Here is a 27,953-nt window from a genome sequence, read left to right as displayed (position 1 = left end):
CCAGAAGTTGGTACAGGCCTGTCCTGCTGTCTGCAGGGTTCAACCAGCAGATGTTAGTGCTACCTCCCAGCTGGGACACTTCAACTTTCAACACCACATTCCACACATCTATATGCTAGTCAAGAATATGCGTACAAATACTTCAATGTGATTAATACATTTCCAAAAGCTGCGAAACAGAGAACAGAGCGTGCCGAGATTCCTTACACAATAAAGTAGCTCTCTTGTTTCCATTCTCACAGCTGGCCTGTGTCTTTATAAGGGACATTAATATGTTAACAAATGTTATCATCATGTTTCAAATGGTTGTTAAGCAGTCACAAGATCCAGTGTAGATTCTTTGCACAACATGGTAGCTAATGTGGAACAGGGTTATCTTAAGGGATCAGACGGGATACTTTTTTTATTATCAGTTGGTAAAATACCTTGTAGCCAGGGGATAATCTTACTCTAATATGTATCAGGGGACCTGTGATGTCTTAAGAAATGAATTGCAGGCTTTCTGAAGAAGGAAATGCTACATCCTTGAGTGAATAGCGACTGCTAATTTACTGGCTCGGATTGCTTCGTATTGGTGGAGGACGGAACTTTGTCTCCTCTAGGATTCTTAGCGCATCTCCAGGTTTTGCAGACATATGCTGCCTGTGTCGCTCGGTACATTTGCAGAAAAACTCTCTAATGATGATCCGGATCAAAGATGGGTCAGGAGATGGAGAGGTGTTCGTTTTGCTAAGCTTGTCATGTGAAAGATGAATAACAATGTAGGTGGGACTTAAATGTGAGACCCATGAAGATCCGGGGTAGAATAGGTCTTCAGCAACCCATGCTTGTCTCCCCCATGAAGATCCGGGGTAGATTAGGTCTTCAGCAACCCATGCTTGTCTCCCCCGTGAAGATCCGAGGTAGATTAGGTCTTCAGCAACCCATGCTTGTCTCCCCCGTGAAGATCCGAGGTAGATTAGGTCTTCAGCAACCCATGCTTGTTTCCCCCGTGAAGATCCGAGGTAGATTAGGTCTTCAGCTAACCCATGCTTGTTTCCCCCGTGAAGATCCGAGGTAGATTAGGTCTTCAGCAACCCATGCTTGTTTCCCCCGTGAAGATCCGAGGTAGATTAGGTCTTCAGCAACCCATGCTTGCCGTAAAAGGTGACCCTGCTTGTTGTAAAAGGCGACTAACAGGATCGGGTGGTCAGGCTCGCTGACTTGGTTGCTGCATGTCATCTATCCCAATTGCGTGGACTGGTGTTCATGATATAAATCACTGGATTGTCTGGTCCAGACTCAATTATTTACAGACCGCCGTCATATAGCAGGAATATTACTGAGTGCTGCATTAAACAACAAACAAACAAACATAAATTTAGAATTTGAAGGTTTGATGGCAGGATGCCAGCTATCAAATAGATCAAACACCTATAAACTTGTGGGGAATCTTGTGTTGGGAAACATCAGAGCTGTGACTACAGGAAGGCAGGGAGAAATGAGGCATGATTTATGCAGAGGGAAAAAATCGGTAAAAATCTCTTAAACATTCAAACTGACAGGTACATTTTTATTCTGTCAGTTTGCTTAATATGAAAAAGGGTATTGTCTTCTGCTTGGTAGTTCTCCCATCTACGCGTGTCGACTACTCACAGCTGCATGCAGATGGTGCGAACTCCCAGTGCCTCATCAAACTATTGTGTTTCCCAATTGTAGCTCCATGCTCTAGGCCAGTCAATCACAGCCCTATTTCCTTCCAAATAGTCACTATCTCGTTAGGTCTTCATTAGTGCTAGCAATTCATTAAAATCTATTATTATTCCTTAATGTAATCATTGATCGCTGTTATGACTGATTAGGGGTCCTAGCCATATTGTAACTGCTCCCTGACCAAAGGGGAAATTATATTTGTGGTAGTGTATAGATTATTCTGACAAACCTGAAAACAAGATAAAAGGTTTTGACCAGTTCAGCTGCATATCTCTTTACACAGAATCATGAATTCATGTCCAGCACAGTACACAAGTTCCCCAACTTAAACAAGAACGAGATAGAAGGTTTTAACCAGTTCAACTGCGTATCTTTTTACACAGAATCTTGAATTCCTGTCCGTCCCAGTACCTAATCATTGATCACTGGATTATCTGACTCAGGGTTGATTATTTACATGCTGCCTTCAAATAGCTGGAACACAACAACACAAACACTCACTCCATAATTAAATCCTCCGTAATGATGTAGGTCGGACCAAGTTCCACCCAGAAGTTGATCCCAGCATATGGATGCTATTAGGTTTTCTGTAACAAGAAAGAAAGCATCTTGACTGTCTGGTCTTACATTGTCTCCATACACTTAATTGAGCCCTTTGATCATCGCACTAACGCATGTACTTTTGTTGGGATACCTTCACATCTGTGTAAACTGCAAGAAATATCTGTGATATATATATATGACCATTAGGATTGCCCTGCTGCTAATAAGTGAAATATAATATACCGTATTCGACGTAATTAGCGCCAAGGGCGCTTTCAAAATTAGAAATAGGGGGCTCTTACTAGAATATTATTTTGGTAAAAAAAACATAGTTGAAAGGTAAATTTCATGGTTTATGCTGACAACCCGAAATGTTTATGTAAGGCAGATATATTGTCCAGAATTTAATTGCCCATAATTAAGGGTGCATATAACACATGAGTGTGTATTATACGCGAACAAATAATTCTTGTGTACATTGATCAATTTGAAGGGGTGCTAATTGGGATTGTTCACTAGCCAATATATTAGCAAATATCGCTGTGAGCGCTTATTACGTCGAATGCGGAACCCCTGAAGCTGTAACTTCGGTAGATCTCAGGAAGGTCAATTTTCTGTTAATGATGGAGATGTTGGATCATGAAAGCGTAGTGTAGGTGGGGTCACTGTGGCCGAGTTGTCTAAAGCGCCGCAATTTCTCGTACAGTTACGTCCCATGTCATGCCAGGAACCTATGATCGTGGGTTCGAATCCCGGTTCGCCCCGATTATGTTTCTAGGTTCTCAGCACCGTACCTGTGCTCGTGGGTTTCACCAAAGTGGTAAACTTTAAGACCTGCATCACTTAGGGCTTTCCTCCCATGCTTTGATATGACTGGAATTATGTTCAAAGCGGCATTAAACCTAACTCACTATCTTAAGTGTAGGCCAAGTTTATTGACGTAGGAGTAACTATGTAAGAGTTTATTTGAAATGTAACACAGTCTTGACATAGTGAGGTTCGGGCTTCAAGGTCGACTTGCCAGATATATTTTCTTTCTTCGGCATGTGAGTGCTTGATGACTATTCTAATGAGAGTGGGGAGAACACAAGCAGTTCTGCATGTGTTGCCTACCTAGGGGGGACCCAAGTTTACCTTGCGGAGTGATAACTACAGATGCATATTGTCAAATCTTGGGGGCAGTGTATCGTTCAGGAACAGCTGTTGAAGAGATCCTGAGCATTGCGACTTGTACATGCAGTGCTAAACCAGCCTGGCAATGTCTGCACGCTGTGGAAACGTGAATTCAGCAGAAGTACTCAACAACCCAGTGTTAAAAAAATGTATAGAAATATGAAATATGAAACATCTTACACAGAAAATAAATCATTTTCTTGAAAAAATATTAAGTGGAATATAATTACAATTAATATAATATCTCAAATCAAACAAGATAAAAGAAAATGATTTCTGTATGTACAACATGGGATTGGCTTTCTAGCTACTTAAATAATTCTTCCATGGAAAAAAAGACTATGTAGTAACGTCATGAATCAAAGACGATGTTACGAGGGTTGTGGGAGTTGTGCATCTGGTGTTTGACGTCACATGCACACCTGAATGAATTGCACTGCATCTTCTACGTCAGCGTGTGGAATGACGCATCATAGCAGATCTATACCACAAGAAGAGGGTATTGTTTCAACCTAATGTACATGTATCTTTGCTGTACTCTTAACAGCTTCTGGTCAGGTAGATGTAAGAGACACTATCGGTGCCAAAGCAAATTTGCTTTTTGTAAAATGTCAAAGAAAAACTTGCGCAGATAGTTTCCTGAGGTTTCTGCAGATACCCTCAACCTAGGGAAAGCCTCGATGTGGTTTGAAAGCAACCCTCTTGGACCTTCTGTCTACCTCACCAGCTGCTTTCGACATTTGTTTCATCATAGCTTGCCCAGCCCGAGCCCTCCTACAACTACCTTTGATCATGGAGCGAACATTAAATGTTACGCCAGCAGTTCTTGCAAGCATGTGAACGTTTCAGAAAAATATGGCCAGGATTAACTTAAGTATCCCTTACAATTGAAGCGGTTGTTTTTTCCCTCAAAATACTGCTTGTCTAAAAATGAGACCCACTTCTGTATGTAATGTGCAGAACACAGCCCGTGTTGAATCTTTGGGAGTAGTTGGGTGGGGAGTAGTAGGTGAAAATACGCAGGTATGACGGCTGTCGGAAATTCTGAGAAAGCTGTTGTATTTTCACTGGAGCTCTGTAAATGCCACTTAGTCCTGCTTGTGATGGGTAAACAGCAACTATGGTGAGGAGATATTTATTTTACACATTTAGAATGAAATTTGCTCCCGGCATGTGTTTGAAAGCTGTTGGAACCTGAGGCATGAGAGCCTCCCTGGTTGTGTAGCAACTGTTGGTATTTGAAATACTTCTAAGAACACACTCGTTGCCATCCGTACACTTACTGAAGGAGACATGACTTCAGATGTTGCGTGGATGTCAGCTCCTTTCATACCTGCTGCTGTAGCCACCTCTCTGTTGAGCAATTATCCTTGACACCACTTCCGATGCATGTCTCAGTGGCTGTGAGACTGGCGAATAAAGTTCTGCTTACCATGCTAGATAGAATATAGAATATACAGTAGCACTTGAATGTGTAATAACCTCAGTGTTTTATTTTCAGGGTTTTAGATAAAAACTAACTCAAGTAAGCATTTATTCAGCCTTAGTTGAACACATGCATGACAGAAAAAGACTGAAGTGTTCTTCTCAAAGTGACATGCATATAGTTCAGGAATGTATTCCTGATTTGTTGATATTTTGTTTGTGATATTGCAAAAATATTCTAGACCTTAAGAACCACTCAAGATAACATTGCATTTTTAACACGTGACTGCAGGACAGTCAGAAAGCGTGATGAAGTAATTAACGGTTTCCCTGAGCCAAGGTCAAGGCCTGTTATATTGTTATCATGGTGATTGGAGAACTTTGTTTAGTTTTGTGTTACACACAGTTTCCGCTGTTCGTGACTCTGTCTGTAAAAGAGGTGGCCTTTCTGCTTATTTCAGTTTCCGGGGCGGAGCCCAGGCTAGCCTCTCTCGGTCACTGATCAGTGAGAACAGGACCTTCCACCGGGGCCTCAATCAGGTCTGCCTGAACCACTGTCATCGTGCTGATCGTCGGTGTCTATGTAGCTTCTCTCTGTCACCTTGTTATACCTCCGTCTTAACCACTTCTCTCTTCCATTTCTCTCCTCACAGTCCCCTCCTAAGGGCGCCAATATCCCCTACCGTCCAAAACCTGTAGTGTCGCCTGTCATCTTCGCTGGGGGCCAGGCATACACAGTGCAGAACCAGTTGGCCCCTGTGCCCAGCCCTGAGGTAAGTGATACCAGCCACCAACCACTAGCCTCACCTCTCCCTTAAGCTTAACCTGTGTCCCACCCCTCCACTTGCCGCCTTAACTGCAGCACTGTTATATGCGTCACATGGTTCTTGGGACCTGACCAATCAGACACAGCTTCCTCTCGGGAAAGTCATACTGTTACGTTTCCATTTCGTCAATTTTGTTTTAAATTGTTTGCTTTTGAGCACATGGTTCTGTGTTCATGTTTTGGCATACATTTTTTCGTGTTTATTATTCAATTTTTCAAAACACGAAGTATGTAAAGGTTTAGAAATCAAACTTAATCAAAGAAATTTGGTCGTTGATATCTTTCAATAATCATTGACCAATTTGCTCTATATTTGACTTTCACAAAGAGGAAGGTGTGATATGATGGATCGTACACAATTACACCATACTAAAAAGCATTGTGAATGTTAATCTCATAACACATACAAATAACATTATTTTGAAAACGGGTGACCTGTAAGGAAATTTTGAAAGACTGGTAATGCCAGTTGGTGCAAATTTTCATTTTCATGAGTCAATGTGGTCGAAGGGAAATAACTCTAAATACAGGAGAGCAACATACGACAAGCCAGAGCTCGCTGCTTGATGTCTGGGAACTCTTTTGCCTTGTGGTAGCTTTGTATGACACTGATAAAAAATATATGTTTTGTGAGTTCTCGTTAATGGAATGTTTCATGTTAAGTGATGATTTCAAGTCTCATTTTGTATTTTTGGACTATGAAAAAGCATGGGCATTTATGGAATAATTTGGACCATTTTGTCTTTAGCATTATTTTTTATGCATGTGGATTAAAACCATTATTTGTATAATTTAGCTCCATATTTGTCAGAATTGCTTGCTCAATCTGAATGGGGATCGAATCAACAAGACAAATCTGAATTATTTGTGAAAGAAATATGTACTTAGCTAATTTTTCAACTTCAGAAGAGTTAAATAATTTCATAATTTAAATGTAATTTGTATCATGCCGTTTTTTGATAGAAATTCCTCATTGGCTTGTAACTTGAATGATCAATGTCTTGACATATATACACTGTTGGTTGTCTGGCATCCAGCATAATAGACCTTTTTAATTAGTTGTTTTTTTAATTGCATGTTTATAAAATGTCCAGAAGTACAGGGCAAATGTGTGCATGCTTTGTGTGCTTTTTAACAAGAATGCAAATTTACTCCAATTTTTGTTTGTTAATTAAGTGCCCCCCCTTAATGAGAGGAATCCGGCCACAGGTAGGATATCAAAATGTCATGGATATGTTTGGTGCTGCAAAGACTGCTCCACAGATGGTACTTTGCTTTCATTATATTTATAATCCGATTATTTAGAGTGCCAGTGTAGGAGACTTTAGTCAGACTCCCCCTTATCCTGTCTGACTTACTTCAATATCATTCCATTTCTTCCTATCAATTACACTTGCAAAAATTAATAGTAAAATGGTGTGCAATGGCCAAAACTGTTCATACCGGATTATTGATTTTTTTCTATTAGACCATGAGACAAGCTGACTATTGTCTCCGCTTACAGTATTGTGTATGATAGATATAGAAATATAGATATATCTAGGCGTGTCTCCCCTCCTTTGTGTGTAGTTCCACAGTGAAAAAATTTGAATATTTTTCAAAAATGTACAAACAGATTTTATGAGCTATGATTTAGTGATACACCTCCAATGTTAATAGGTTTTTTTGTATCTAGTATAGTATACTACACTAATATGATATAGCTGAATAATTCTCACCTGGAGTATTGTGATAGCTGTAATTGTTTCATATTGGTACTGTCCACTGCATGCTAACTGTGGTCTTGTGTGGCAATGTCTGTAATGTTATAGAGCATTGTTTTATTTATTTACTAATACATTTTTGATAAAACACTCACCACTGATGTTTTACTTCTTCATGTGTATTTTTGTAAATTTTGATTTTGGATTTTCGAAAATTTACGTGAAATGTTATGAATTTATTTAAATTTATGTTCATATGTATCCTAGGAAATTGAATGTCAAAACATTTTTTGGGTTTAATGTCAGATGTTTCTCACATTCGTACATCTGTAGTGTTTGAGGTAGATTGATGCAGTACATGTGGTTGATAGAAACAGATTAATAAAGCCAAGCAGATTGATTATAATTCTCAGATGAACAAACTGGCGGGACAGCACATGGCGATGGCCCATCCTGTGCCCATGATCCCCACAGCGCAGACGGTGCTGCCCGGGGGATGCATGGCCATGAATGGTGAGAAACAACAACCAAAATGCTAACAACATTTTTTACCTTGAATATCTCATTTTTATTGTAGAATTTTGTCTGATTGTGTATGGAACATTCTTTTAAAGAAGGAAATCTACAAATGAATTCTTGCTATCAATAAGAAGTTGTTAGGTCGCTGACTTTGTGTGCAGGGCCCCATTCCACAATGCGATCTTAGCACTAAGACTGTTGTAAGTCTATGTTAAAGTATGGGAGTTACGATCATCTTACTGTTACGATCCCTTTGTGGAACGGGACCCGGGCCATTAGGTGCCTCACGCTGGGGGTGTGGGTTCAAATCCCAGATGGAACACAACCCAAAATGGTCCTCGAGTCTGTACTTTGCTAAGAAAGTGTAACATTTGAGATAAAAGAGGCTGTGGTACATCATATTTGTATTTAAGGAAGAATTTACATGAGCTACTAAGCACAACATGATTCACTAAGAGAACGTACGTAAGCTTAGTGGTATATGTTATCCAGTGATATTGCTGGAATATTGCAAAAAGTGGCATAAAATCCAACTAACTCACTCAGTATAAGGCCATAAGAAAATGGCTATATATGTATTTTGCCTGATTACATTTCTAGGATTTCAAACTTGGTGGGGTAGTCTGATAGTTTGCTCATCACGTCACAGACCTGGGTTTTGATTCCCCACATGGTTACAATGTGTGAAGCCTTCACTTGCTGTGATATTGCTGAAATATTGCCAAAACTAAAAGCGGCGCAAAACTTAACTCACTCACTCTAGGATTTCAGTGAAATACATATATGCCTGACGAAATACATTCATGGTTTATTGATAATACAAATGTGGGTCGATGTGATGATGTTACCTCATACCTCCACTGATGCTGTTCAGGGTTGACGACGCTCCACTTTGCCCGGCCCAACAACACCGCAGCAGCAGCAGTGCCAAACAATCAACAGACACACGAGATGACAATTCCCAACGATCTCATTGGTTGTATCATTGGCCGAGGTGGACAGAAGATTAATGAGATTAGGTAAAATTCTAAATATCATCTCATGTCCTATGTAATGTGTAAATCATGCATGCTTCAAGAAATGACCCACCCATGCTTAAGAAAAACTTCACCCATCTGTTGTATTGTCTAGCTGAGTGTTTGCTATGCTTTTGTATCATTGTCTTGGTAATGCATTGCTTCAGTATGTATACTCAGGCCTTTTTCATGAATATTTGGTTTTATGCATAATACACAAGACAATTGCCTCCTTGTACAAAAAACTGTGAAGATCCAGGGTAGAATTGGTCTTCAGAAACCTGTGAAGATCCAGGGTAGAATTGGTCTTCAGAAACCTGTGAAGATCCAGGGTAGAATTGGTCTTCAGAAACCTGTGCTGGTCGTAAGAGGCGACTAACAGGATCGACTTGGTTGAAGAGTGTCATCTTTTCAACTTGCGTAGATGGATGTTCATGATGTCAATCACTGGATTGTCTGGTCCAGATTATTTACAGACTGCCATCATGTAGTTGGAACATTTCTGAGTGCGGCATTAAACAACAAAAAACAACAACTTGTACAACATACACTTTGATAAATCGTGTCTTAAGTGATCTGCGGTGGTGAGGTAGCCTAGTGTTAAGGCAATTCGCTTGTCACACCATAGGTAGGGTTCGATTCCTTACTTGGTTACAAGGGGGCACAGAAGGCCCATTCGTCTGAGGGGCTGCGATTCGTTGTGCAGACTTGCATCCCTTGGGCATGCCAGAAACCTATGATTGTGGGTCCGAATCCTGATTCGACCCTGATAATGTTTCTAGGTTTGTCAGCAGCATACCCATGCTCGTGGGTTTCACCGAAGTGGTAAACGCCTGAGACCTGCATCACATCGGGCTTTCCTCCCACATTAAGCTGACACGCTGCGATATAACTGTAATACTGTTAAAAGTGGCGTTAAACCAAACTCACTCACTCGCTCACTCTGACATCACATATAATTATCACTCTCGTCAACAAAAGTTTGAAACTGATTTTATCCACTCATGTTGATATATTTGATATCAAAAGCCACTCGGGGGAGTTTCTCTGTATTGCATTGTAAAACTGTCAGTGCAGAGATGCGTCCCTTTGGAACGCCAGAAATCGATGATCCTGGTTCAAATTCTGGATAACCCCAATTATGTTTCTTGGTTTATTGGCACCATACCGTGCTCGAGGGTTTCACCAAAGTGGTAAACATCTGACATGCCGTGATATAACTGGAATACTGTTCAAAACAGCATTAAACCCAACTCACTCACTGTCAATACAACTTTGAACCCAGCTGTCTCACGGCTTCACAGGCCAGCATCATCACAATAGCTGTAATATAGACCTCTTTGCTGCAAAACCCCTCCCCAATCCACGGAACATAGCATGACACCGCTTCATTACTTGCAGGCAACTGTCGGGTGCTACCATTAAAATTTCCAATGCAGAAGAAGGATCTGCGGATCGGAAAGTGACGATCTCGGGAGCGCCAGAAACTATTGGCCTGGCGCAATACCTCATCAACACCAGGTTGGTACAGACTTCGTATTGCTTCTATTCCACCGGCCATAGGTGAATGTAGAGTATATGTGATCCAGCACTAGACTTGCTCCCAGGCTGTGCACACTCCAGCTATACGCAGGCTAATGTACAACCTGCCTCGGTAGTTCGTAGGCAGACGTGCCCATTTGGTTGTTGATCGTGGTGTTTTCCGCTTTCGTAGTTCAGGCCATGTAGCTATTCTCCACTGCATGCTGAGACGTTTTATTGTGACTACATGTGAAACTGCTGTTTTTTTTGTAGTTTCAAACATTTTTATGTTGGTGTATATTTTTTTTAAAGCTTGTATTTGTAACTTATTTACATATTTATTTTTGTTTTTTATGTTTCTAGTTTGTCTTGTAAGCAGGCACTTTAACAAAAATGAACTTGATCAAATCACTCCGTATTTATAAAAGTAAAATGTGAATGTGTTTTGTTGTGAAATGTATATACTTGGAGTGACCTTGCGTATTTATTGGAGTTAGATGTAAATCATTGACTCGATCTGTACAGAGAACTGTGATCTTTTTGTTGTTTGCTCAAATATGAAATACTCAAATTATTTTCTGAATACATAATACTACACTCTTTCACTTGCAAGCAAGTGAATTGTTTCTAGTGCTTATTCAGCTAATAATCCTTAATATGCTCAAATCAGGAGAGATGTTTATTCTAGAAATCTGTTTCAACTGCTGGAATAATTTCTATTTCAACATTAAAGCAGACTGATTTAAAAAACACACACATTACATTTACTAGAGAACAGGTGTGTGAAAAGATTCAGACTTTGATTTCAATAAAAACTTAGATAATTGTTTCAACTGTCAAAAGACAAACTTAGAAATTGAAGAATACATGAGAAGTATATTAATCACTTCAACAAAATTCATGAACATACAATTCACCTGAAAGCTAATTCTATAAACTGAAAGCTAATTCTGAAGGCAGTTTTCTTAATATTTTTATACTTTTTGGATGACGAGTCAGTTATGCTGAGTTTTATGATTTTGCTACATGTTAAGTTTTACTTACTGCAAATTTATTCAGTTGCTTGCAAGATGATCAGATAGATCTGTAACTAAGCTTGTCATGCTCATGGTTGTTGTGCTGTTAGATGTATGTATCATACTTATATCAAAGCTAAACAGTATTGCTCAAAAGTTCTTTAGAACTGAGGCAGGTTTCACTGACCACTTGTGTGGATAGAAGCATGAGTTTCTGGTAATCAGCTGTTCACCTCTACAGGCATGTTTAGTGAATGTTTTTTATATAGAACTTAGAGACTGTCAATGTCATGCATGCATATTGCAAATTGAGATTCATGTCTTTCACGTACAACAATCAAGTCATATGCACTATTTGAGGCCTATATTGCACGCATGGAAAGACATTTTTCATATACATGTGTCATATGCATATTTCTGCAGTCGTGACAATTGTGAACCGGAATTATACAGATTATGAAATAAAGGTTGCATTTATCTTTGTCGTGTTTTTCTATCCATAACTTGAAATCAAATATTGAAATTCAAGTCCTTGCTTCGAAATAATTTGCCAAGGGGAGATAATTTGGCTGTTGAATGGATTGCCTCCCTTGTTACATGTGTGAATTTGTCTTGTACGTACTGTAGAGTTCTCATGCATTGTGACCAAGGCTGCATCACTACAGAAACTCATGCGTGGACAAATATGACTGTTAGGAATTAAAACTTACTGATATTGAAAACTATTGATAGATAGAATAGAAGCTCAAGTGTCTGGTTTTCTAGATAAGGGTTAACTTGATTGTGTCGACTACTCTCGGAATTCCCCCCTTTTCCCTGACTAGTGTTTAGCTACCTTCCAATTAATTTGTATCAGACTGCATGGTTTTGCCTTGATGTTAAGATAATAATGTTGTTATACAAGCAATACCTCTTCCAAAGCTTTCAGTAATAAAGGATTACTAATTGCCTGAGAGATAACTGCTTTCAAAACCAAATTAAAATTTTACATTGCTGAAAACAAATTCTTGAGTTGAAATTGTTAAGTGTTTTAATTTGATCAGAATGGTTTGACAAAACGCATTTTTATCTTTGGAAACAATGAAATAGAAATCAACAAATACTTTTGGCATTTTTGAAAAATTTTGACATGGAAATTTGAGACAAATTGAAAGTAACTGTTTACAAGCAGCTTATATATCTTGAAACCCTGCTGTAGTTTTTTTTGTAATTGTTTTTTCAGTTATTTCAAAGCATGAATTGTTTATTTTACAGGTTTACAAGCCTCCCAGCTTAATGTGTTCTTTTGTTCATATACATTGTGTTTTGCTGGATTTTATGTTTATTTTTGTGCGCTAGTTTGCCTATAGCCTGTCACAGCTGGTTTAACAAAAGATAGCTATTCTATTACATCACTTAATCCTAAATGGTGAATGGGTGCTCTATGAAAAGGATTATCCTTCATATTCAAATTAATATTAATTTTAATACATATAGAATCTCTTTTAGTTATTGATATATACAATTGCACATTCTTTCAATATACACAATATTTTTGTAAAATCACCACTAACATTTTATTTGTTTCTCTCTGCAAAGACTGCTTTTTGGGGTTTTCCTTCCAAAATTTCACTTCCAAATACTGTAAGAAAACAAAATTTCACAGCTTACCAAGTTCTAAATTTGGCATTGACATTTCAATTTTATTCTTTAAATGTCTTTATACGACAGCTTCATTCAAGTTCTTAATTCTCTACGAACCTCATGGTGCATATTTTGGATACTTTCTAACAAGTTCATTCACATAGCTTTCATGGCGCTGTCGTAACTCCCTCGCTTTAGACTTTAGACTTAGCATCGCTTTGTGGATGTTGTCCCTGGCCATACTGGCCCATTGGCATCATTTTGAATATTATCCTTTGAAACACGCCAAAAATCTGCTTCATCACTTTCCAAAAATTAACCTCCTTCCCTAGCACATTAACAGTCTTTGCAGGGCAGTAATTTTTGTGGCATTGTATGTAAATGTATGTATGTTCTTGTAGTGGTGGGTTTGTGGACTGTGTTTTTGTCTAATACTTTTTTCCCTCCCTTTTTCTCTTCAGCATGGAAATGCATAAGACCTTGACCCTTGACCCGACCTCGAACCCAACAACCTCATCCTTGACCTCTGTTCAATCCCATGCTCCCTTGGCAATTCCGCTGAGTCAGCTGATGAAACCAGTGCCAATGCTAGGCCTAAATATGGGCGTTTTGGATGCAAGTGCCGATCGAAAAAATCTCATGCCCAAAATGAGGGTTGGGGTGACAGCTAACACTATGAAGAAAGCAGAGCGACCTAAATTTGCTCCTTACTAATGAATGCTTGCTCGCTCCTGTTTTCCAGCCTGGGACCAGGCAATAATTTGAGCTAACAATAATGTACTTAACACCTGATTGGTTGATTGGACAATTGACTAATTAGCGAAATGTATTTTCGTTAAGGACAGATTGGTAGAAGGTGATTACGAGAGATTTTTTATAAAGAAATTATAAAATAATTGAAGAATATGAAATTTATATATATATTCTATATTCTTTTTCATAAAAGATATTTATTTATTGTAAAAGAAGTCAATAGTTAAACAGATGATTTAGAATGACATTAATTTAGTTTTTTATGTGGATTTCCACGTGATGATGTTATTCTTCAATCAATAGTTTCAGAGTTATTTTGTAGCGTTTGTATTATCATTTACCCATTTGCCAAATTGATTTGTTTTTTTCCCTTTTGAAAGAGTATTATCATAATCATTATCATATGTAGTACTTATTCATTTGTAATCACTCATTTCCTGCATATTATCCAACTTTTAAGAGGTATATATAATCATAAATAGTCTGTAAGCCAGTTCCTAATCCAAATGCAACAAATTGCCGATAGCTATCTGATTGATACATTCCAACATTGAGCTAGAAGTCAGCCCTGTCGGGGGTATTGTTCAGGTACAGCGTATCCAACAGACATCGTTAAATGGCCATACAGGTAGACAGAATGACACTAGACTATGACAAGAAACGCAATACTACGTTGTTAGTCTGGTCACACAGTATGCACAGACAATATTATAAGGGTATTGAAATATTCATCCTAGCATAATCGTTTTCTTCATGCAATATTGTGTTTGCAATACTTATCTTCCTTGTTTGCGGGTGTTGTTTCTTTCGTCACGATATTACATGGCTTAGGCCAATCGGCTTCTCTCTGACCCTAGATGACGGAGCAAAGGGGGTGGGTGGGTGGGTGGGGAGGGGGATACGAGATTTCTATACTCGGAAACTGTGAAGATAAGGTGTTACTGAACACCCACATCATGAATCAATAAGCATCCGTTGCCATTTCTCGTCCTCCAGTCTACATGCCGTCCTGTATCTTTAAGTTTTTCATCGCAATACCAGAGGACTGGTCTGTCATTTTTGGTCAGATTGAGCTCAATCCAGTTGAATATAGTTTCTTGTTTTGTTAATGATAAAATGTGTCATAAGTTAGCATGAGAGAAGTGTGTTTTGTAAGTTGGGAAATGTTTGTAAAAGTGTCATGGGAACATTGATAATGATTTTTGATGCGAAAAACATGCCATAATTCAGATATATAGTCTTAATTCAGCAAAAGACATAATATTGTTTCCTTGTATAATCGGATGATTGTTCCCCAGTATATCTCTTGCAGAATTTTCCCAATTTGATTATAGATTATGAGTGATTTGGTGACAAACATTTCTTTCATAAATTGCTGGAAAAAAAAGAGGATTTTTTTTCAAATTTTTGTGTCTTTTTAGGATATCGACTGAAGTGTGTGGAATGGGAATACGCTAAGTATAAGAAGGACCATGTGTAAAGAATTCATGTGAATACAGAGTCCTACAATGCTCGTGTGTGTCACTATGTCACAAAAGAGTGGAAGCAGACAAGGTCAAAATATTCCCCCAAATTAGCCAGCATTATTTGCACGTCCATTGTCTTGTGTACAGTGATGGCTTCCATCTCAGCTCAGTGGCAGTGTGGGACATCCGGCAGTGTAGGGCGCCTGTACATATCGCACAACCGTATCTATGAGAATATTCGAAGCTCTCATGAAACAATATTTATGTGGATAATGATGGTTGACAAAAAACAATGAAAAAAACAAAGAAAAACAAATAAAAAGGAATATGCACTGTGCTTGACCATTGGTGCAGTTTGTTTACTGAACATATTGTGTGAAGTTTCGTTTGTTTTCATTTTACCTTATGTGTGTGGGATTTAGCTTCAACTAATCAGGGTTTTGTCCATGTTGGAGTGTTGACCATAGTACATGCTGTTCCAGCTAGACTGTTTGTGTATTGTTGTCTTATTATAGAAATGCAGTTTTGGTGCTGGAACCAACCACAGAGTGCTATGTTGATTTATTATTAAATTTACTCATAGCTTAACCATCATCCATATAGGAGTTACTTCCCTTTATCTCAGGGTTGTCTCCCTTAGACCTACCTGAAGGGCTCGAAGTCATATTTCTGCAACCAATTTTTTTTTCAATAGAAACAAGTCAATCTAGTCAGTTGGGGCTTCAAGCTTTATGCTAGGCCTCTTAGTTATAACTATTTGTGATGCTGATGATTTTGTGTAAATTATGCGTCGAAGTAGGATCCGATCGGATACAGGAATGGAATCAACATGTGAAATCCCTAGTCTTGTCTGTATTCTCTCTTGTAGTAGGGAGACTGTTTGCTACCTCATACATGTTATAATATTTTGTTTTCCCTATTATCACTTCAATATTAGAGGATCCCATCCTGTACGAACATTTGGAGCATTCTATTCCTCTCTGGCAGCGATTATTCGTCACTATAAACCATTTTGTGTCACATTAGATTCTACCTAGCCTTTCCAAAATTTGAGAAAAGTCATAATTATTTCCATGGAGTCCCACAGGATAGTTACCTCCCTTAGTTCCCAAACCTTGGAGTGGAAAGGGCTAGCATTTCTGTGATAATTAACTGGTACCGGGAAATGTGATTTGAAGGCAGTTGTGGTATAAGGTACAATTATGTAGACACCGTGGTGATCAGCTAGGCCAAGCGGTTTATACAGTAATGTTCGAAGGAATTACACATGGATGCATTGAGTGTAATACAAATTTCAAGAAGTGAAAATATAATGATAAACAAATATATTTTTTTCTTTCTATTTTTGTTTGTTTGCTTCTTTATAAGACATCTTTGGCAGGTTATCAGCATATTTTTACTTTGTTTATTCATTGGAAGCCAGTATTCAAGTATTCAAGCAAACATCATGAAACAGAATTGAAATTATTCATTATTTTTTTTCCCCATTTTGAATGTCAAGGATGGTGTGCAATGACAAAGTGCAATTTATTCAGTATTTTGCTGACAATGATTGTAAGTTTTAAGTGCAATGAATTTCCAATCAAAGCAATACAATTCCTTCTGTAAAGTCCTTATATAATTCTATATTTTTCTTACTGTCTGTGAACATAATTTTTTGATACAAAGTTTACACTGCAGTAATAAAAAAAAATTCTGTTGTCTTGTGAGTTGCTGATAGACTTGTATATTTGTTAGGAAAATATATTTTGAGACTTGGTGTATTTTATGGTACATGTAACATGTTTTAACATCCAGGTGATCCTATTTTCCCTCTGTCTGAATATATGGGATACTATATATAGTTTGTGAAGATATAAAGATATGTAAGACGATGTTGTAGTTCAGTAAAAAGTGATTTCCACGAGTATTATTGGAAACCTGTCAAATTCTACCCATTATTCAATGGCCTGTAGGTTGCAACAGCATCATGCTATTACTGCCATAGCATACATGGTCAAGCACAGTGATTGGGTAAAGGTTGTCATGTGACCCATCAACTAGCCAATCGTGGCTCTCATGTTGGATGACCTGAATATCATTTTATTTCCCTGAAAGCAAGGTGCCCCTAAATTATTTTTTTACTTTTTCAATGACAACCTTAATCATATTTACCAATGATAAGAACCAAAATTCACAGTTTCTAATGGGCTAAAGTAGATGTCATTTTCATTGCTTAAACTCCCACTTGGGCACACACTCATTATTCAGGGCCATCACATATCAAGTATTGCTACTTCAGTATTCGTCTTCTGGTCACATGACTCGGTTTGCCCACTTCACTATATTAAAGTTGAGTATACAATTATAATATATTCAGTAACTTGTTGGAAAGTTTTTTTTGATTGTTTTCATTTATAAGAAGAGTGTGGTTCACTTCGCTTTATGAACTGAACCATACTCCATGTGTATGGTATTTTCCAGTTGACAAAAGCTGTAAAAATGTGTTGCCAAAATCATGAATAAAAAAATTGAACTGTTTGAATATGACCGTTTCTGTTTCGTTTTACAATATGTCGTGCTGGAAGGATGAAGATGCTGGTCAGCGAGCGAGTTAACAGTTGTCCATATGTATAAGTGTTTGTACCCAAAGGCCACACAATATCCCAGGGGTTGCCCAGTTGCTAAGCTGTGCAGAGTGGCATCCCTGGGGCAGGAAACCATGATCGTGGTTTCACATCCCAGGTTGAATGTAGGAACTCGATACTCTGGTGCATCATAACAAAAGATGTACAAATATGGTACTTGTTGATACCCTGCCTGGCTCTCATCATTTAAAACAGGAGTGTCTGTGTCAGTGGGGTATTCATGTTAAACTGTGGCACTGCAGCTCAGTGGGCTAGCACTGTCTGACCGGTATGGGCAGACACAAAAAAAATGACATAAGTCACCTAGCTTAATAATGTCCCAATTCTGCTCTCATCATTGTGTTTCTCATGCATGCATGCATGCATTTTAAACTTAAGCTGATCACAAAAACAAATGCTGTGTTTTGTACTTGGCTCAAAAACAGGGCTGAGACTTAGACTATTTGTAGAAGTGTTGCAATACATACACACTCATATGTTGACGAGGCGCCAAGAAAACTTGTTTCATTTATCAATACATTTCTGAAATGAAACCTAATGAGAGAAATGGGGTTTAACGTCACATTCAAGATTGTTTCATATCTATAGCGAAATGTGTGTGTGCCCTCACTTGTATCGGTCCAGAGTTATCCCATTGAGATGCCATGCCCCAGTTTAACACGGATACCCCGCTCAAGACACATATTACTGACTCCGAGCCAACAAGTAAAATTTTAATCCCTTTGATGCCGAGCAGAGTACAATCTCTTAACGTCTCATAGCATGACAAGGCGAGGGAATCGAATCATTAACCTTCCTCTCTCCAAGCATCTACTAATTCAGGGAACTCACCTCAAGCATGGTCACCTGAAATGAGTGACTTGGGTCTTACACAGCTTTAGCATTATTCCAGCAATGGCGAGAACTGACATGAAACATGGGCTTCACACACTGTGGGGAATCGAACACAGGCCTTGGGCACAAGACTACAACACACACAAACACAGACACACACACCCTGATAACAAAGTACATCTAAATAATCAGTAATAAAGAGACATGGCAAAGAGAGTTGCAAACTGAGTAAACGATTGCAATGTGAATTATATTAATATTAATATTAAGTAGATTTGAAAATACACAATGCATAACTTTAACACAGAAACTCCTATCCTCCATCATCCAAATAATAAAGTTATAAGCAGTACACTGACATCACTGCATTAAGTTTGTTTGTTTAACGCCACACTCAGCAATATTCCAGCCATATGACTGCGGTCTGTAATTGTAAATAATCAAGTCTGGTCCAGACAATCCACTGATTGACATCATGACCATCGATCCATGCAATTGGGATACGATGACATGCATCAACCAAGTCAGCGAGCCTGACCACCAGACCCCGTTAGTTGCCTCTTACGACGAGCATGGATTGCTGAAGACCTATTCTACCCCGGATCTTCATTAAGGAAACAAGGGTAAGTATCATCTTTGGTATGACACAGCCAGGGATTGAACCCCATCATTTCGCTTTCCAGGCAGACACTTTGTCCACTAGACCATGAAGGCACCCTCCTATATGGTGCATGATGAAGTTACATGAACACACAAAGATTGATAGCACTTTATTTATACCATACATAATGTATACATGACTATATAAGACGTTACTACTGACCATAAATAACATGAGCAAAACAAAATATGAATTAATATAGCCTAAACAATTCTGTTACTGTTATAATCTAATCTACATATAACTCCAGGACATCAGGGATGTTGCCAGACCTGCTCAAAGGCCGTCCTTCATCCCATGTCTGCTGCAATTATCCCATATTGGGATGAAAAAATGTCCTAATTCAAACCTGATGTTATGGCATTGAAGAGGGGACTTGTCTATCACTGTTCATGGGACCAATATTGAGGAAGAGGACTAAATGCCCAGCTTTTCAGTATTGCATTGTATGCAATGTTAAAAAACAATGTTAAAATACATAAGAAAAATCCAAAATTTGAACATTTTCCCATTTTGCCTGCCAAGGGTACGAAGTTTAGAATCCAAGACAAATTCCTGATTCATACCTAAACCTAACGAAATTGTTTGATAGGCATTACTTAGAAGTTGATGGATGACAACTTCTTTAAACTGTAAAATGCAACGTTTTGGTATAGATCCTTATACAGTCAGTCTTGCTTGACAACGGTATAAGGATCTATACCGAAACATCACTTTTTACAGTATTAAAGAAGTTGTTATCCATTAAATTGTGTCTACCTTGTAAAACCTGACAGGTGCGAATATGTGGACGTGACATTCATGTCACTTCTAAACATACCCTCATAAAATAAGATTATGGTTGAATTTTTACATTAATTTGTACATGACCTTCCTGCTATTGAATCAGTGAATGAGTGAGTGAGTGAATATTTGAATATTGGTTAACATCCCAGTCAGCAATATTCCAGCTATATATATCACAGTGATGTGTTAACAAATATGTCTGGACAAGACAAACCGGTCATTACCGGTACCACATCAACAACAAATCCAATCCATCAGGGCACGATAAAATTCAAAAAGTGACGTGACCTCCGATGGAGGTGACCTTCACACAGAGAGGTATCACATCAGAGTAAGATCTGATTGTAATGAGATTTTAAGGTTATGAGGGATTCATACAAACCTCCTCATGGGAAGATATTCAGCCCTAGTCTGAAGCAAATGTCAGTAATAATTCGCACAGTGATACCAGCATGTTATTACAGTACTATCTAAAGTTACTGATTTGTAGAGGGGTGACCTGTATTTCACTGGCAACAGCCCCAATAAACAATAAGAGGCTTTAATGTTTAGTTTCTAATTTATGCACTGAGTGAAATATTTAACTACAGTGTACTTCTGAAGTTAAGAAAATCCCATTTTCAAAATCCTCCTTGCCCTCGTCTTCAATACATGGACATCATGCAATATGCAGACATATGTGCTGATAATGTGATCACTTCCAATGTTATCTGTACATCCATATATTACAAGATAAAGTGCAGCAATGTAAGTAAATTGTGAGTTAGTGAATGTAGTCTCAAACAGATGTCAGCAATATACCATCCATATCATGCCTGCTGTCTATAATTACAAATATAATCTGAACTAGGTCATCCCATCAGCAAGCCTGATAGAGCTTGAGGCCAGATTAACGACCACGTTTCAGAATGAGGCAAGAGCTCAATCACATAAGTCAATACTGTATGCTGCAACGTTCATCATCACTGTCGATGACCTTCTTCGTGAAAACGCCCCATACACAGGTTGAGGCCAGACTAACGACCATGTTTCACGCTAAGGCAAGAGCTCAATCACATCAGTCAATGCTGTATGCTGCAACTTTTATCATCACTGTTGATGACCTTCTTCTTGAGAACTCCCCATACACAGGTTGAGTCCTGACAAACAACCACATTTCACACATCAGACAATGCTGAATCCTGCAACATTCATCACCACTGTCGATGATCTTCTTCTTGAGAACTCCCCATACACAGGTTGAGGCCAGACTAACGACCATGTTTCACGCTAAGGCAAGAGCTCAATCACATCAGTCAATGCTGTATGCTGCAACTTTCATCATCACTGTTGATGACCTTCTTCTTGAGAACTCTCCATACACAGGTTGAGGCCAGACTAACGACCATGTTTCACGCTAAGGCAAGAGCTCAATCACATCAGTCAATGCTGTATGCTGCAACTTTCATCATCACTGTTGATGACCTTCTTCTTGAGAACTCTCCATACACAGATTGAGGCCTGACAAACATCCACGTTTCACACTAAGGCAAGAGCTCAATCACATCAGTCAATGCTGTATGCTGCAATGTTCAACACCACTGTCGATGACCTTCTTGAGAACTCTCCATACACAGGTTGAGGCCAGACACACGACCATGTTTCACACTAAGCCAAGAGCTTAATCACATCAGACATTTCTGTATACAGCATCAATCATCATCGCTGCCGAGGACATTGAGAACTCTCCGTACACAGCTTCAAGTCAGACACATGAAACAACCAAAGGCCACACACACGACCATGTCTCACACTAAGCCAAGAACTCAATCACATCGGACAATTCTGTATATAGCATCAATCATCATCGTTGTCTGTGACCTTCTTGAGAACTCTCCGTACACAGCTTCAAGTCAGACACAAGGCACAGCCTTAGGCTAGACAAATGACTGAGTTGAACACTAAGGCAAGAGCTCAATCACATCAGACAATTCTGTACCCTGCAACATTCATCATCACTGTCGATGACCTTGAGAACTCTCCATACACAACTTGAGGACAGACAAATGACCACGTTTCACACTAAGCCACAACTTTCTTTGTCCACAGCTTCAAGTACGACACATGACACAGATTGAGGCCAATCACACAACTGAGTTGCACGTGAAGGCAATGACTCAATGACATCTGACAGTTCTGTATACTGCATTAATCATCATCACTGTCGATGACCTTCTTCTTGTTGAGGCCTCTCCGTAGTGGAACATGATCGTCAACATCTGAGTCGGACTCCCCAGCTGGCTGAGTCAGCAATGTGGCGGGGAAGGTGTCTGTCAACAACACAACACCACATACAACAATCTGATAACACAACCTGTACGTTTCTGCTGAACATCACCATCACAAAGAGAAAGTTTGTTGGTTCGTTGTTCAACACCGTACTCAGCAATATTCCAGCTATATGACGGGGGTCTGTAAACAATCGAGCCTGGACTAGGCAAACCAGTGATTGATATCATGAACATCGATCCACGTAATTGGGATATGATGACATGCATCAACTAAGTCAGTGAGCCTGACCACCCGATCCCGTTAGTCACCTCTTACGACAAACATAATCTCCTTGTTGAAGGCCTATTCTACCCCGGATCTTCACGGGTACAAGGAGAAAGTATTGACCAATTATTGCTACAACATACAGCCTATGGAAAACAGGAAAACATGGAGTTCCATGTGTTAATAGCGGGGACTACAGGATTTGACGGGTAAAATAGGCTGGTTCTCCACGAGACAAGTTCACACATTTCAAAGAATTATTTTCAAAGAAATATTCTGACAAAAAGATATATCTTGAGGCCACCATTAGAATCTCTGTATGGTAACTTGAAGCGTAAACAGGGTTAACTGTAATGTAACATCAGACACTAAGACGTCATCCTGTCCATACAGGCCTCCCTGCTGACTTGGTATTTCACAAGATGGCAACTGGCCAGTCCAATAACGAGTAATGATAAATATTTTTTGCGATTAAGGAGGTATTAATATAAAAATGGGGGTGCAAACTGTGCAAAACCTACATAGCGGATTTACGCAAAGTGTGTCCACCAAGTTTTACGCTACTAACTCAAACACAAATACATATCGAAGTCAATTCTTATAAGAAATTACGTCAACAATAACAGTACAATATCTCAGACAGGAATGCAACACCTGTTCCGCCCATTCTGTTGACAGTCAGGCTAATATATTTTTGGCTAATGGAAACATAAACACAGAAAAAATTGCTTGCTTAGCCAATAAAATGCCACTTAATCTCTTGCAGTTTCTTTATGTCTATGAACGAAATCATGTCTGTAGATGAATAATGCTCATGCTACATTCCAGTTGTTTTCCAACTGCAAATATCTCTACAACAACTGTTGATGACACTCACCTGTCGCCTTGGATCCTGTGTCTCTCCTTGAGTTGATAAGAGGTTCGTCATCACTACTGTCATCATCCGAGTTGAACAGCTTCCGGGGGTCCTGTGTGACCTCCTGTGTGGAATCCTGTGTGACCTCCTGTGTGGAATCCTGGGTTGGGGTCACTGCCAGCTGGAGTGGAGACATCATTTCTGTGTCCGACTCTGTCACACGCTGGCGTTTCTCAGGATTCTTCACTGAAGCCAGCACCTCGTCATCACTGCTGGAGTCTTGTGGGCGTTGTCTCTTCACCTGGGATGTTTTAGCTTTGACTAATGCCAATATAGGTTCATCCTCAGAGCTGGAGTCTTCAGACTTGGTGCTCTTAGATTTTGATAACTTCTCCAAAGGTTCATCTTCATTCTCATCAACAGCTTTCTTCTTTTGCTTAGATTTAGTTGTACTTGTCTTCTTCTTCAGGTCTGATTCTGGCAACGAAGTGTTGGTACTCTTACCTTTCTTGCCCTTTGTTGTCTTTGGCGTTGGCTTAGCTTTCTTGGACGATTCATCAGTTTCATTCTTCTTGGCTGGTTTCTTGGCAGGCTTTTTCTTTGCGCTTCTTGACACAGATGACGCATCTGACACACTGTCCGAATCTACAAGCTTCCTCTGGGCAGAAGTCTTCTTTACTGCTGACAGTACCTCATCTTCAGAATCTGGACCAGTTGTCTTATTCCTCTGTTTGCTTCCTGGCTTTTTCAAAGATTTTTTCTGGACACTTCCTGACTTAACTGATTCAGTGTCATCATCATCTGATATGAACTTCTTGCCCTTCTTCGACATCTGGTTTTTCTTTTTCTTCTGCAAGGTTACCAAAGATTCTGATTCACTGTCCGACTTTTCATTATCATCATCTGATTTTAATTTCTTACTCTTCTTTGTCATCTGCTTCTTCCCCTTCTTCTGTGTGGTTACAGAAGAAGCTTCGGAGTCATCTCCAGACTCGTCACCATCTGATTTTATTTTCCTACTCTTCATCGTCATTTGCTTTCCCTCTTTCTTCTGTGTGGTTACAGAAGAAGCTAAGGAGTCATCTCCAGACTCGTCATCATCTGATTTTATTTTCCTACTCTTCTTCTTCATTTGCTTTCGCTCTTTCTTCTGCGTGGTTACAGAAGAAGCTTCTGAGTCCATATCAGATCTCTCATCATCTGATTTTAATTTCCTACTCTTCTTCGTCATGTGCTTTCTCCCTTTCTTCTGGGTGGTTACCGAGGAAGCTTCAGAGTCATCATCAAACTTATTTTCCTGAATCTTCTTGCCTGTCTGCAAGGGCACTATGGAGGAAGTCACAGATGCAGCATCGCTGTCTGAGTCGTCTGACTTGACCGTCTGCTTTCCTTTCACGTCTGCCAAGGAGCTCACAGACGCCTCATCATCAACAGTGACCCGAGATGAATTGAGTGACTGATTGGCCAGGTGTGATGATATCTGACTGGCAATGGAGGCTGATGGAATATCATTACTGGATTCATCCGTCTGCACTCGGTCACCTCTCACAACATCTGCGTGTGCCACAGTGTCCATATCTTCATCTTCACTGCTGTCTGAGTTGAACAGTTTGTTCTGCTTCTCTGGAGACGCCCTTGGCTCGGACTGCTGAGAAACTGGTTGAGAGTCGTTCTCACTATCAGAGTCAAACAATTTAGGACGTTTCGCAGGGGGCCGACTTGAATCTTTTTCAGCATCCGAGTCATTATTTTCACTGCCAGCAATTATCAGTCGGTTGTCATCACTGGAAACATAGGGTAAGGGTGTAACTGATCAGGACATTGATAATATGATCTGCCTTTTGACAGCAACTGGGGCAGTCAGGTAGTCTAGTGGTTGAAGTGTTCGCTCATCACGCCAAAGACCCGGGTTCGAATCCCAACATGGGTACAATGTGTGAAGCCCATTTATGGTGTCTCCTGCCGTGATATTGCTGGAATATTGCTAAAAGCGGCGTCAAACCAAACTCACTCACTTTGACAGCAACTCAACCATAGAATATTACACACATACAAATGATACTTCTGGAATTTATAAAATGGAACTGCATTTGCAGATGAAATAATGAACTAGGTTAAAGAAAAGCTGCTGAAAAAACAATTCAGACAAAAGTGCAATCTGTCGTTGCATGATTTGTCATGTTTGTTTGTATGTTGTGTAACGCCGCACTCAGCAATATCCCAGCGGTCTGCAAGTAAGTCAAGTTTTGACCAGACAATCCGGTAATTGCAGGCATAGAAATTATTATTTTCAGTCCACTAGTCCATATAATGATAACATGTAGCAAAATCCTTAAAAACGGCAAATATCTACAAGTCCTCATGATACCTTATCTACTAGGGATTTTGGCAAGGACTACAGGACTAGTGCCCATTTAGCTGGACTGACATCATGAGCACTGATCTACTCAATTGAAATACGATGACATGCATTAACCAAATCAATAAGCGTGACAACCCGATCCCGTTAGTTGCCTCTTACAACAGGCATGGGTTGCTGAAGACCTATTCTAACCCAGATCTTAATGGGTCATTTGCCTTGTCAGGAAGTGGGAGCAATACCTGTCACTATCAGACTGGACCACTTTCTTGATTCGGGGCTTTTTCTTTATTAGAGTTGCCTCCCTTGCTCCAGATGCCTGCAGAATGTTGCCATTGAGTATGTTGGCGTCTTCTGGTTCCTCTCCAATATTTTCCTTTTCCGATTCCTCAGAGTCTGAGGTGTTATTGGTCTCTTTTCTGAAAATAATTTGAATGGAATTTTGATTCCATTATGTAACATTGTTTATGAATACCACACGCCGGTGGCATGATCAAGCTTACCATCTGCTGGCTGCCATGAATGTGGTACGATTTTTTCGGTTGTTAATTCACAATAATGTCGACGTATATATATACATATAGATAGTAATATGTAATAAATGTCCTTTCACAAATCAAGAAGACTAACATAACCCAACGTTAATAAATATGTAAGGGGTTGGACAGCTGATTAGTCAATTCACGAAACCCTCGCATGTAAATCTTTCTCGCGTGAAAGTGCAGCTTGGTCTCGCACGGCAGTGATCAGTCTCCAACTAAACCCAGGTCCGTGCCTCGGTATCTTTGAATCTTGCAGTCTCGCACGGCAGTGATCAGTCTCGAACTAGCCCCGGACCCGTCCCTTGGTATGTCGTCTCTGTCACTACTCACCTCTTCCTCTTGTTGCCGTCCTTCCTCTGCTTGGCCAACGCCTTCAGAGCTTTCATCCTGTCCCGAGTCTTCTTCTTTTCTTCTTTCTGTTTCTGCATCTTCTCTTCCTTCTTCTGATGCTCTGCTGCTTTTCTGTCCTTCTTCTGTGATGCTGACACAGATTTTGTCTTGCGCTGTTTCTTCGCCGCCTTCTCCTTCTGAACTGGTTTTATTTTTTCTGCAGCTATAGGTTCTCCATTTTCATCCAGTTCCAGGCCATCGATGATGTTGTTGAGATCTGACACTGACAGATGTGCAGGAATACGCCAGAAAGCCTCCTAGTAAATATCAATATAGTGTTAGTGTGTGTGTTAGGGGGGTTTGCCGTTTACATCACACTCAGCAATACTCCAGCTATACGACGGCTACCTGTTGTTAATCAAATCTGGACCAGACAATCCAGTGATCAATATTGTGAGCAACAATCCATGCCAAAGACAAGCAATGAACCAAGGCACCTTCGTCGCCACTTATGACCAGCATAGGTTGCGGAGGAGTTATTCCAACCAGGACTCCCCACTCGGCCATATTAACATAGAAGGCAGGCATGTGAACATAAAGATAACCTCATATGAGTTAGTTAGGTTTTATGCCGCTTTAAACAGTTTTATCACAGCGTGTCAGCTTAACGTGGGAGGAAAGCCTGAGGTCTCAATGTTTACCACTTTAGTGAAACCCACAAACACAGGTATGGTGCTAGAAATATCATCAGGGTGAACCAGGATTTGAACCCACTATCATAGCGAATTGTGTCCCTTAGACAACTAGGCTATCCATGTCTTCTGACATATATCATGAATTACCTACAACATGCATAGTGAGTGAGTGAGTGAGTGAGTGAGTGAGTGAGTGAGTGAGTGAGTGAGTGAGTGAGTGAGAGAGTGTGAGGTTAAAAGCCGCTTTTAACAGTATTCCAGTTATATCACGGTGTATCAGCTTAATGTGGTAGGAAAGCCCCAAGTGATGCAGGTCTCAACGTTTACCACTTCGGTGAAACCCACGAGTATATGTATGGTGCTGACAAAACTAGAAACATAATCGGGGGTGAACCGGGATTCAAACCCACAATCATTGGTTTCCCGCATGCCCAAGGGACGCAACTCTGCAC

General features: G+C 39.6%; 2 protein-coding genes across 13 annotated transcripts in view; one reads left to right on the top strand and one right to left on the bottom strand.

Moving 5' to 3' along the window:
• LOC139463861 (poly(rC)-binding protein 3-like) overlaps positions 1–17,796 on the top strand; it is a 348,995-nt gene extending 331,199 nt beyond the window's left edge. For 9 of the 12 annotated variants that reach the window (XM_071245245.1, XM_071245243.1, XM_071245246.1 and 6 more), the window contains 6 exons: positions 5,487–5,606; positions 6,836–6,925; positions 7,758–7,875; positions 8,756–8,900; positions 10,299–10,418; positions 13,519–17,796. In XM_071245245.1, the coding sequence (XP_071101346.1) occupies positions 5,487–5,606; positions 6,836–6,925; positions 7,758–7,875; positions 8,756–8,900; positions 10,299–10,418; positions 13,519–13,771 (846 nt within the window). In that variant the 3' untranslated portion in view covers positions 13,772–17,796. The remainder of the gene's footprint in view (positions 1–5,486; positions 5,607–6,835; positions 6,926–7,757; positions 7,876–8,755; positions 8,901–10,298; positions 10,419–13,518) is intronic. The other 3 variants (XM_071245251.1, XM_071245253.1, XM_071245252.1) reach the window with 3 other exon arrangements.
• Positions 17,797–20,821: 3,025 nt separating this feature from the next.
• Positions 20,822–27,953, bottom strand: part of LOC139463860 (protein timeless homolog) — a 61,999-nt gene continuing 54,867 nt past the window's right edge. Inside the window, exons 29-32 of the mRNA XM_071245240.1 lie at positions 26,807–27,123; positions 26,177–26,353; positions 23,597–25,359; positions 20,822–22,493 (exon numbers count right to left, since the gene is read on the bottom strand). Coding sequence (XP_071101341.1) covers positions 22,372–22,493; positions 23,597–25,359; positions 26,177–26,353; positions 26,807–27,123 — 2,379 coding nt within the window. The 3' untranslated portion in view covers positions 20,822–22,371. The remainder of the gene's footprint in view (positions 22,494–23,596; positions 25,360–26,176; positions 26,354–26,806; positions 27,124–27,953) is intronic.

Source organism: Haliotis cracherodii, unplaced genomic scaffold, assembly GCF_022045235.1.
Source record: "Haliotis cracherodii isolate W230 unplaced genomic scaffold, xgHalCrac1.p SCAF_16, whole genome shotgun sequence".
In the NCBI taxonomy this organism is placed as follows: Eukaryota; Metazoa; Mollusca; class Gastropoda; order Lepetellida; family Haliotidae; genus Haliotis; species Haliotis cracherodii.
The sequence above is the reverse complement of the archived record's forward strand: the minus strand, read 5'-3'. Positions and strand labels throughout refer to the sequence as shown.